Source organism: Carettochelys insculpta, chromosome 19 (assembly GCF_033958435.1).
Source record: "Carettochelys insculpta isolate YL-2023 chromosome 19, ASM3395843v1, whole genome shotgun sequence".
In the NCBI taxonomy this organism is placed as follows: domain Eukaryota; kingdom Metazoa; phylum Chordata; order Testudines; family Carettochelyidae; genus Carettochelys; species Carettochelys insculpta.
Genome location: NC_134155.1, coordinates 930,540 through 942,649, shown reverse-complemented (window position 1 = coordinate 942,649; position 12,110 = coordinate 930,540). Strand labels below are relative to the sequence as shown.

Here is a 12,110-nt window from a genome sequence, read left to right as displayed (position 1 = left end):
GTCTAAGAGGAAGGCAAAGACCCAAACACACACAGCTATTTGTGCTATGCTACTAAAGAGGAAGTTTCCTTACTGACCTCTATGGCGTTAGCTCCAACCCTGTGGCAGCAGACTCAGTCTCTCCTCTCTTTCTGTCCACCCACTATAATGGATCCCTAGCACTGTTTGTGAGATTTCCAGAGGAGATTAGGCAATATCCCTTTTGTGGTTCCATATTGACTAGCTGTTAATCTCATCCTGTGGCATTTTGTTCTGGTGGTGTGAACTGCCATAGGGTGACAGTGCTACTCACTTTACGCAAGACCCTTTTAGGAACTCCCATCCTTCAGTCAAGCCCCAGTAACTTTCTTTCCCTAAACAGCAAGAAGTCCTGTGACACCTTATAGAATAAGATATTTTGGAGCATAAGCTTTTGTGGGCAAAGACCTGCTTCGTCACATGCATGTGGGGGGGGGGGGGGCGCGTTTCAGAGGAGGATTTAAAGAGGGAGTTTCAGTCAAGGGAGGGCCAGAGGTGACAAGGTGTATTCGGTCAGGGGGGATGTGGCCCATTATCAGCAGTTAATGTGGAGTTGTGAACATCAAGAGCGGAGAAACTGCTTTTGTAATGGGACAACCACTCCCAGCCTCTGTTCAATCCTTGGTTGATGGAGTCAAATTTGGAAATGAATGGCAGCTCTGAAATTTCTCTTTGTAGTTTATTTTTGAATTTGTTTGTAGGACTGCTACTTTTAAATCTGTTACTGAGTGTCCAGGTAGATTGAAATGTTCTCCTACAGGTTTTTGTATGTTACTGTTCCTGATGGCTGATTTATGTCCACTTAAATGGACATCAGGAACGGTAGCATACAAAACCTGTAGGAGAACACTTCAGTCTCCCTGGATACTCAGTAACAGATTTAAAAGCAGCAGTCCTACAACAACAACAAAAATTCAAAAATAAACTGCAGAGAGAAATTTCAGAGCTGCAATTCATTTACAAATTTGACTCCATCAACCAAGGATTGAACAGAGACTGGGAGTGGTTGGACCATTATAAAAGCAGTTTCTCCACTCCTGATGTTCACACCTCCACATTAACAACTGAAAATGGGCCACATCCCCCTTGACTGAACAGACTTGATGTTCACAACACCACATTAACTGCCGATAATGGGCCACATCCCCGCTGACTGATAGGCTTTGTCACCTCTGGCCCTCCCCTTGACTGAAACTCCCTCTTTAAATGTTCCTCTGATCCACCCCCTGCCCACACATGCATGAGACAAAGCAGGTCTTTGCCCACAAAAGCTTATACTCCAGTATATCTGTTAGTCTATAAGGTGCCACAGGACTTCTTGTTGTTTTTGAAGACACAGACTAACTCAGCTACCTCTCTGATTTATTTTCCTAGTCTTTGAAATTACTCAGATTGTTTGCCTAGCTCTGCCTCTTTTCAGTCTCTACAGGGAGTCTCTCAAGTGGCAGCTCAGCCCAACAACTTCTGTTTCATTCTTTATTATTCTGCCAACATAAACATTATTAAAAAAACACTTTACAAAAAGAGATGCCTCCAGAAATCATAGGTGAAGGGCTGCTGCTAGGGATAGAAATGAACCTCCTCCTTTGCACATACGTACCAGGGGACTGGAGCAGGAATGGAACCTCTGTCAGAAGCAGTAGCTGAGACTCACATCCCAAGGAAGGCAACTGGCTGCTAATCCCTTTGGCTGAGCTGTTTGTAAAGCTGGTGACAAGCAAGTGCCTCTGTTTAGTGAATGTCCTGACCAAGGAATGTGCACAAAGGGCTCAGAGGAAAGAGCATCTTTGAGACCTCTTGCTTTTTTCCAATTGCACAGAGACAGAGTCAGAAGCTAATGAGTATTCACGACAATAAGGTGCTCAGTACTGCTGCTCAAGGGTGGTGCTGAGGGGCTCTTGAGAGAGCCCTACCAGAGGGGACCCATTGGAATGGGGCAGAAAGACGTCCAATGGAAGCCTAGCCGGGGGGAGAGAGACCCTTCAACAAGTCCCACAGGCTGAAGTCCCAGGGCCCCTAGACACTGTTCCTTCCTTATTTGGGGATACCATTTTTGTTGCCATTTTTCAGGTTAGGCAAATCCTCTGGCTCTTTTCTCTGTTTGGCAGCGCTGGGGTTGGGGTTCCGGATGCTGCCCACAAAGAGCGGGATGCCTGTTGTCTCCTCAAAAATGATGAAGAAAAAGGGTTGGTTGAGGCTGAAAGTGGAGAGTGAACGAGACATCATGACACTGGTAACAGCTGACGCCTCCACACCATCTTCTGCAAGTTCCAGGGTGGACTGGTGCTGGATGCTGGATACGAAGAGAGGCTCGTCTGTGATCTTATGCAGGTCCGGGGCTGAAAACAACTCCTCAAGGCCTAAAGAGAAATCAAACTGGGTCAAACAGAAGCCTGTCTTCTCATTACTCCAGTGCCATGGCATGCCATCAGCTCACTCATTTTATCCCTGTTGTGGAAACAACTGCCTTCATTGCTGTATGCTACCCACAGCACCAGTGCTCCATAGCAGAACCTGCACTTGGGAATGGGCAGATAACGCATACTCTTGCTAGAGTTACCAGGCCCTCCCTGGATGGAGACCTGCAAGTGCCAAACAAACGCAGCTTTCACATGGACTGACCAGCTATCCTAGGACTTTCTACCGCAGCTCACATCATGGTATCTGAGCACCTGCCACATAAAGTCAATGGAAACAGTGACATCCTTAGAAGGATTCATAACGCTCTGGTGGAGTACCCTTTGGTGTTGGTTGGTTGGTTGCAGATTTTGTTTTATGCAGGGCATTTGGGTAGATGGAGGGTTTGTGGTTAGTGTCATTCCTGCTATGCTGGAAATGATTTGTCCAGGAAGAAGGTTCTGCTGCATTTCTGAAACACACTGAGGCTATGTCTAAACTGCAGGCGTCTGTTGGGAGCCCTGAGGTCTCCTGACAGACGTCTGCGCTTCAGGAGTGTTCTGCCGACATTCTGGTCATCCTCGTTCCACAAGGAGGAAGAGATGTGTCAGCAGAGGGGGTTTTCCCAACATTTGGCCTTGTGTGGACAGGACAAATATCGGGAAACTCTCTCCCAACAAACTTTCAGCAGGAGATATGCAAATATGTTGCACAATTGAGGTATCTTTTGCTGACTGTTCTCCGCAATCTAGACAGAGTCTCAGGCTCTGTTTTTGCCTACTCTCATCTGGAAGTCGCTGCTCAGGATCATCTTAGCAGAGATCGTTTGGTCCTTAATTCTCACGTATTTTGTTCTGGGCTTTGTGATCTGCGTTGTCACTGAGAACTGCAGTTGTCTTAGCCACTTGTGCATCCCAACATTAAGAGAATATAAACCCAAGTCACAGGCAGAAGAAATATGCACACACTTTAGTCTGGAAGTGAGAGCTGAAGGAGGAAGTAGGGGGAAGACAGGTGCAGGAAACACAGTGGAGAAGGCTCTCAGACCAAAAGGAGGCATGTTTTCGGGGGGTGGGCAGAGAAAAGGCTAGTGCTAAAATGGAAAGGGAGAAAGTGAAGAGTCACAAAGTCTTGAAGTTGCCTGGAACAAGGAGATCAGTTCTAATCTTCAGTGCACAGATAAATGCAATCAGCCCAGCCCATACATCCCATGCAAACCTTATCTGGGGTATTACCTAGTCTTCTGAGGACTTGGCTGAGTTCCAGATGGTAATCTACATGCAGTTTAGGCATCTTTACCATGGTGGGCTTCTCCTTGGGGAAGCGGTTGTGCAGCTTGTCATAGCTGAGGTTTGACAGCACGTGGGAAGTGTTCCACTTAAACTGGTTTGGCACAATGGCCACAAAGCTCATGTTGCCCTTAAAGGGAAACCTGGCTACCTAGAAACAAACCAATCAGAAGAATTGGTAGAACAGGATAGAGCCACGCAGAGCCTATGAGGGTCCAGAAAGCAATATTTCCCTTTTAGTCGTATTGTAGATTTGCTCATAGAACAATTAGTCAGAGGCAGCCTAGTGGGAATGGAGTGATGGTTTATCCCAGGGAGAAAAAGGGTCTCTGGAACAGACTTTGCTAATGGTCAGATCCAGTCTTTATCCACAAGGTAGGTGGAGACCAAAGTTTGAAAAACACAGAGGCCTCCCAGGAAAATGACCTGTATAGTTGCTCTGTTCTGAAGTGATCTGTCCACGTCCCATGGGAGAATTCAATCTCTACGTTCCATCATTTCTCTCAGACTTATCCCAAAAGGTCCATTAGGTCCCATCTAGTTCATTGTCCCATGAATTTGAGGCAAGGAATGAAGCCTTACAGCCTTTCAGGGAATGAAGGCAAAGGAAGTTCGTAAAGAACTTTGTGTCCTGCGTCTGTGAACAGGTATTACCCATCTCTTCTTGCAGAACATGGATGCGGTAGTGGCATTGCAATAACAGGGATATTTTCTGACGAAGCAGGTCTTTGCCCACGAAAGCTTATGCTCCAAAATATCTGTTATTCTATTATGTGCAACAGGGCATCTTGTTGTTTTTGAGGAGTATTCCCATAGCTGCTGGGCAGCGTACCAGACAGTCTCTTACCTGAACCTCCAGGGGATCCAGAGTAAACCAGCTCAAGGAATATTTCTGAGCTTTCATCATCTCAACTGGAACCATGAACTGGTCATCGAGGTGGAATATATCTGTGCCAGTCTCTCTGGGGTCAAACTTATCCCTCCAAAATCCTGTCCAAAAACATAAATTTGTAATTCATCTAACCCATTGTTAAAAAAAACAAAAACAAAGGAAAGTGCCTGCCACAACACCAGCAAGCAGGGGAGTGGGGACCAGAGCAGGGGGAGAGATGTGCCACAGCCTGAAGAATTGTGACAGCAGTATGGCTTTACCCTCAGGAGAGGCCATGTGGTACAGTGCAATGAGCCAATGCCTAATGGCATCCCTGGCTGTGCCTCAATTGGGAGAAGACTGAGGTGCTGTGGGGAGAAAGCAGAAAATGTCTCTAAGAGCTGCTAAAATCAGGGATTGAGGAGCGGCGAGACAGCTGTTGGGCAGCCATGCATGCAAGGGTCGATGAAGGTGGTGATTTGCAGGAACCCCTGACACCGTGTACAAGCCAGATCCCTGGGAACACAGAGGAACTCACCCCTCAAAGAAGTAAAGGAAGACAAGGCTAAGGTGGGGTTGAGCTGGAACCTGGCCAGGACTCAGCACCAGCAGCGTGCTGGGCACCTAGTGAAGTCTGTGTTCTGGCTAAGAAAAATAAAATAGGACCAGGACCCGCAAGGTTCCAGGGATGCTGTGGGTTAGTTCTAGCTGCTGGGTTAGTTAACGTATAGAGAAGAGGTGAGGAAATAGGAGGCTGCACTGCAGTGAGATTTAAAGAGCACACTATACAAGGGAAGCTGCCTACATAGAGGGGGAAGGAGCAGATCTAGCAAATGGGGGCAAAATGAAAGGAAATGCCACAGGGGTGTATGCAGCTACTTCACATGGGGAAAGGACCTGGCACCCCAAGGGAGATGCTGGCCAGGGGGGCCTGAGGGGTGCACAGAAGCTCACCACGGAAGTGGACAGCATTGAGCAGGAGCATCACAATGCTCTCTGGGAGCTGAGCCAGGAAGCTGGGTATCTGCCCTTCAGTTGCCTCCTTTATCCACTCATTTATGGCTATGAGGTCTTTCTCATTGTTTCCAGACAGGGTCACAGGCTTTGCCCCATAGAACTGCTCAGCGTTCTCCAAGAATTTCTCTTTTACCTCAAGCCCTGCAAGAAAGGACCTTGACATGCGGTCATCTGGCCTTGATGGCACGTAGCATGTCAGGCATGCAGTGTGAAGCCAGATGTACTCACCAGAGAACTGGGACATCCCCATGGGGAGTACTTCAGATAATTAACAGGCATCACTGTTGTATCAGCCTAGCTGCGTCAGTCTCTGCGTGTCCCCCAGACAGGTTTATTTCCACAACCCCAGCCCTGCAGGAATTCCCTGTTCCTGGCTCTCACCTTTCTGCAGATAGATCCGTGAAGCCACATGGAGCACGGACCCTGTGAGCTGCTTGCGAATGCTACTCAGCAGCTGGTGGAGACAGGGCATTGAGTCCAGGTGCAGTGTCTCCAGCAGGCGTTTCTCCGTCTGGTTTGCTGCTCCTTCAAAGCAATGGCAGATTTGTGTCAGGATCTGAGAAGCTATGGGGCAAGTGCTCTGACCACCTCCTTCTGTGGCTGGACATCTGATGTCTCCCCACAGGGACTCTGGTTGTTTGAGTGTAAGGTACTAGTGGCAACACCATAGCGCCTCCTGACGGGGCCCATGCTGTCCCAGCAAGTGAAACTGAGCCCAGCTTCAAGTGAGGGTAGCCTCATTGCCCACAGTAAATACAGCCCAAAGATTAACGCTGGGGAAGCATGGACAGCTTTGAGTTTGCATTTTGAACATTGGCTGTGGGTGACTCTCCTGGGGGAACATCACCGAGGGCATAAGCCTGCGCTGTCTGAACCAGCTTAGTTACCTAGCGCCAGGTGGGACAGTGCCAGGGTGATACTGAGGGGAGACAGGATCACATTGGGTTTGCTGGCCTCCAGTTGAACCTCTGTCAGGAGATCAATGGTGAACTTCATCAGACTGTCCGCTAGACTGCGCCTCTGCTCCTGAGACATGTCACAGCCATGCTCTTGACCCTCCTCTTCAGAGGAATCAAATTTTTGTTCCTCCAGCACCTGCTTGTGATCGCCTACTGCCTCAGGAACAAGATGCCCCTTGGAGCTTGTGAAGCCAGCCCCAGGGCTTGTGGTGGTGGTGGTGGTGGTCGTAGTAAGTGGCAGTGTAGGCCCATGGATGTCCTCCCACGTGTCAGAGGTGGAATCTTGCAGTGCAGCATTTGGCAGGGTTGGCTCCCGTACTGGCAGAAGGGTGGGGATGAGAACAAGCTGTGAATCGCCTCCTGGAGCTCCAGCTCCTTCAGAGGCCTGTAACAAAGCAGGAGGAAGTTACACAGAGAGAGCAGGGAAACAGAGCTGCCTTCCTCAGCCTTACTGGGACTGCAGATGGTATCTCACAAGGTGGGAACACATGGGCCCAGGTCACACTGGTGAGGAGGCAGCAGTGCCTAATTAGCTGACACAGGCTCCATGCTCTGTGATGAAGCATTACAAATAGATGAGAGAGAAGGCTGCCTGGCAGGAGCAGATCAGCAGTCTGAAAGATCAGCCCTGTCCTGACATCTGAGCTGCTACTGTTAGAGCTCTGTGGAAGAGCAGATGGACCATTTCCCCTGACGCTAACTGCAACCAGATAGACTGCACTAAAGGGGAGGACACTAAGGGACCTGTTGCACCCAATCCTTTCTCAGAGCTCATGTGGATCCTCTGACTATGGAGTACTAGTGCCAAGGTGGCCACTATGTGCTGACGTGACACAACCCAGGACAGAATATGTCGAGCTAGTGACAGCCCTACCCCTTATGCCCGCATTGCTCTGCGGGAAACAGAGCAACTCCAGCTCTGGCCAGCACCCAGACCTTTCTGGTTCTTGCCAGGTCAGTAGCTATGATGCTGGCCTTTTTCACTACAATGGTCTGAAGGTTGAAAGCAGTTATTCAGGATTCCACATTCGTGCAAACTTGGACATCTGAAGATGCCTTATGCCAAAGAAAATGGGCCAAGCCAGGGTCTTCCAACACATTCCATCACCTGTCCCTCTCCCCCTCCCACGCTCTTGATCTGCCCTGGCTAGGTGAAAAGATGGCTTCATCTCAACTTCCTTCCATTAAATATCTCAGGCTAACACGCTTCTCTTGACATGTGGCCTCTCCTGCACTTGGGTTTGGTTCCCTTCTTGCTTGGGGTCTTCCCTTGCCTTTCACTTGTAGCTCCAGCATCCTCCTCAACCCCAGGACTCTCCTCCCCTCCACACATCTAGGCCCGCAGATCTGCCTCTCACCATCTCCGCAGCACTCTCTAGGGTTGTCATAGCCTCTATATCATCCACAGCGCTGGTCACGTCTAGCCAGCCCTCAGTAACTCCACCTAAATGACACAGACTGTCCCTACAGAAGAGCAGGAGAGGAAGTGACACAGGGAGGTTTCCTTGTGTGTACTGGGTCAGGTCTTTGTGGGACTCAGCTAACAGTGTAAGAGACAAGGTAGACAGTCTCTGGCATAAGCCTCTAATCTCCCTTACCCACAGCTGGTAATTTCCTTTATTGGTTTTATGACTGAAAAATTAATTCACCAGCCAATCTCTTTACACATCAGCTTCTGTCCCTTCTCCCAGTGGTTTGCAACCAGGGACACAAATTACCTCTGGGGGCATGCAGAGGCCTTCCAGAGGGAACTTCAACTCATTTAGATATTTGCCTATTTTTACAGCAGGCTCCATCAAAAAGCACCAGCAAAGTCAGTACAGATAGAAGTTTCATACGCTCTGCTCTCTAAACTATATCCTGAAATATAAGTACAATGGTTATATTCAAATCAATTTATAATTATATAGTAAAAATGAGAAAATAAGCTATTTTTCAGTAATACAGTGCTGTGACACTTGTGTTTTTGTCTGATTTCATGAACAGGTAGTTTTTAAATGAGGTGAAACTGGTGGTACACAAGACAAATCTGGCTCTTGCAATGGATGCCAGTGTCTGGAAAAGTTGAGAGCCACTGACCTATATACCACATGCTGGCTGCTCACGCTAGGCTAGGATTTTCAAGCCAGCCTAAAGGAGAGAGATGTCTAAGTCCATTGGAAGTCAGCTGGCTCTGGGTTGCTTGACTCTCTTTGGGACGTCATGCATATGGCCAAGTTCGACACACAATGAAGTTGGACATCCCTGTATTTTTGGCATGTGTTTGAAGGTGACACTGGAAGGACTAAAACAAGGTGAGTTACTAGAGCTTTATCAACACCCTAGAGAAACCTCAGTACATGGCAGTCTGTCACCTCTTACCTCCAGGCTCTGCTGCTGGGCCACATCGTCACAGGGGCAAATCTCTAGGGCATGTGCCAAAGGAAACTGGAAGGAAATTATCTGAGTCAGAGCTAGTAGAAAGGGAAGAGGACCAGTTAGATACCAAACAACTTCCTCCAGGTGGGGTGAGGCAATCACACCCCTCTGTCACACTTCCTGCCATGTCCTACAAGGCTGAATCAGGGACCAAAGACAAGCCCATCCGCTAGGGTTCCCTTGGCTGAAGCAGCATTGGTTCTAGCCTCCTAGCAGAATGGATATGAGAGAAGTGAAAGAGTGCCAAGGTGGAGGATGGAAATGGCTGGTAGTGAGTATGAGGGAGGTCAGTTCTGTTTCACTCAGAGGGGGAATGGGAGAGCACAACAGTGTCCAGGATAGAAGAAAGAGTGAGTAATTCTAGATCCACTCTTATAGTATGAGAGCGAGGAGGGAAGTGGAGGAAAGGGTCTTTTGCTATCAGCATGCCCTGTTGTACTCCTGTAACTCGCAGCCACTCGCTGTCTCTGGAGGATGCTAAAAATCATGGTGTATTCTCCAGACCATGAACACACTTAGTCACATTAGACAGCATAAAGAGAACTAGGTCTGCATGCCCTTGTGTGTCAGGGCAGGAGCCAACACCTGACTGATTGGACGCCAAAGCAGCATCCCCTGGGGGCTGCTTGTTCCATTAGAGTCTATGTGGGGCTTTTATCAGAAGTGTCTGGTGCCAGCCATTTGGAGACAAGCCCTGTGTCCCTGCTGACTGGGGTGAAGAGTGTGCAGAGAGAAGAGCTGCCCAGCAACTGGAAGAAGGCAGTGTGCAGTGCTTGTGACTTACCCCTGGGCTCTCACGCCAAGCAGACAAGCAGAGCATCAGACTCCAGAGCAAAATGACCATTTTTCTGGAACACAAGAGCTGTCAGTGACAATCACAGAGTACTCCCTGGGGCCTCTCAGCTCCCTGGTTTTATGAGCTGTGCCTGCCCATCACTACAATGAGAACAGCAGCAATTACCAGCCCAGAGAAACAGGAAGGAAAGACGGATCCAGGAGAAACAGGCATACACCCCTGGGACTGTCTCCGCCTATCAGCTGGGGGCCTGTCTCCTGTCCCCAGCTGCCCCCTCTCACTATGTTGGAGTAGGCCCAGTTCTCCAGGGAGACAGCAGCTGGGAGGTGACTGATACCAAACAATCCCTGAAGCAGCACTGGAGTCTGGGTCCAACACCAAGGCACTCCAGCTGGACAGCCGCCTGGGTCCCAGCACTGATGCAGGGCTGTGGCTAGGTGCAGGGGCTTGTTCTCCCTGGACACTTGCATTTCTAGCCTTTTTTGTCTTCATGTGGCTGGAGAGCAAATTTCAGTTTCCTGCTGATTCCCAGTGAGATGGGTCTCACACAGCCCAGCGAGAGGCCCACCTTCTGCACCCTTGCCCATGCATTGAGCCAGGGACAGGAGACAGGCCTCCCATGGGTGGGCAGAAATGTCTCAGCTCTGCTGCTGCCGAGTCTCCACAGGGAGTGTAGATGCTGACCTGCCTCAGGGGGAAGGTTTCAGGGTTGTGGATGAGACGAGCAATGTCTAAGTGGATCACTAGTATTGCCCCTTCAATAGCTGGCCTGCAGCACAATCCTCCCCTTCCAACTGCTCATGTGGTTCCCCTTCAGGCAAGCATAGCCCCTTCCACCACCACACTTGTTCCTGTCACTTGAGGGGCCGGGCTCCCTGCTATGACCCCAAGGCCTGGCCTTCCCCCGACACACTGGCCTGCACCTTGCCACGACCCAGCTCTAGCCCTCATCCTGATGTAGCAGGGGTCATCTCCCTACTTCTTGGTTCGGTAAACACCCACCACCACCCCACAAATTCTGCTAAATTCCCAGGCTGCCCCTACCTTACACACACAAACCCTGGGCTACAGCTCTTCTTCCCCCATCTGCCACTTGTACGTGAAGCACTTGAGGGCATTTCACACACCCCGCCCCCACTCAAATCTTACAGCTGCCCTCACATGCAACCCCAAACTCCACGCCAACTCCTGAGGTCTCCTGGCCCAGCCTACGGTTGAATTCCTCCCCACCTGCCCATGGGGCAGTCTCATACAATGCCCCCTTTTGGATCAGCTCCCCCCTGCTCCCCCCTCAGCCCCTTACCTCCGTTTGTAAAGCATTTCTGCTGGTGTTGGCACCTTCTCTAGCCCAGCCGATGACACTGCATGGGGTGGACACATCCCCTTGTCCAGCCCACACCTGCCAAGCAACAGGCGTGACCTTCAGCACCACCCCTTATTTGAAGATTTTTCTCTTTCAGCAAATATTGACTTTGTATGTCCAGTTAAACATTTGTTCTGGGATGGAGCAAAGTGGTGTTTTTCTGTGGGGCTCTATGTCACTGCACCCCAAGGACAACAGTGACCCTACTTTTAAAAGCTTGTTACTCCTGACATAACAAGTGCAGTCTTTTGTCTAACAGGATCTCTCCCCACTCCCAGATCCTCCTTATGTCCCGCAGGGAGTGCAGACTCCTTACTCATTGCCTCACATAGGACAGCCACATGGCTGGGATTTCCTGGGTTTTGGATCCCATCCCCTGCCACTGTTCTTAGAATGTGGTGTGTGAGAAACACCCGCTTCCCAGTCTATCTTCCCCAGCCCCTCCTCCTACTGCAGCCTCCCCCTCGGTTCTGGGGAGAGAAAGACCCCCACCTGTCGCTGGGGCTGATGCAGCTTTATATGTTAATGTGATTGTTGGACTGCAGGGGTAGGGAGGGGTGTAGAATCTGAATGAGACTCTAGCACCTGAACCAGGGTTCTGCTGGGTATAGGCTTAGAGCCTTTGAGGAAGCGCCAGAGGGCCTCTCGCACTACCCTGCAGTAAGCCCAATTCTCCATGTGCAGTTACATTTAGATACATATCAGTTAGCCAGCTTTTGGTCCATTTAATGTGCTGTGTTAATTTTATAGTGCCCTTTGTTAATCAAAATGTCACACAGTACCAAGTCAAACACCCAAGTCTATTACATCCACATGATTACCTCACCAAAACACTATCAAAACAAAAAGCAGTCAAGTAGCACTTTAAAGACTAGCAAAATAGTTTACTAGGTGAGCTTTCGTGGGACAGACCCACTTCTTCAGACCATAGCCAGACCAGAACAGAGTCTGAGTAGTGCGAGAGGCCCTCTGGCGCTTCCTC

At 49.5% G+C, this 12,110-nt stretch overlaps 1 protein-coding gene across 1 annotated transcript; it reads right to left on the bottom strand.

Moving 5' to 3' along the window:
• Positions 1 to 1,675: 1,675 nt before the first annotated feature.
• On the bottom strand, positions 1,676 to 11,085 carry SERPINF2 (serpin family F member 2). The gene is made up of 9 exons (XM_075014109.1): positions 11,069 to 11,085; positions 9,754 to 9,817; positions 8,913 to 8,978; positions 6,480 to 6,936; positions 5,974 to 6,117; positions 5,530 to 5,733; positions 4,552 to 4,694; positions 3,651 to 3,855; positions 1,676 to 2,378 (listed from the first exon to the last, which is right to left on the bottom strand). The coding sequence occupies exons 1-9, from the start codon at positions 11,083 to 11,085 to the stop codon at positions 2,053 to 2,055; spliced, it is 1,626 nt and encodes a 541-aa protein (XP_074870210.1). The 3' UTR covers positions 1,676 to 2,052.
• Positions 11,086 to 12,110: the final 1,025 nt, after the last annotated feature.

What these genes read in the sequence shown, in the direction of transcription:
- SERPINF2 (XM_075014109.1), bottom strand. An exon ending in ACTGTCCCACCTGGCGCTAG is followed by an intron (nt 6,118 to 6,479) that starts GTAACTAAGCTG and finishes ATTGCTTTGAAG; the next exon opens with GAGCAGCAAACCAGACGGAG. An exon ending in CAATGCTGTCCACTTCCGTG is followed by an intron (nt 4,695 to 5,529) that starts GTGAGCTTCTGT and finishes GTTTTTGGACAG; the next exon opens with GATTTTGGAGGGATAAGTTT.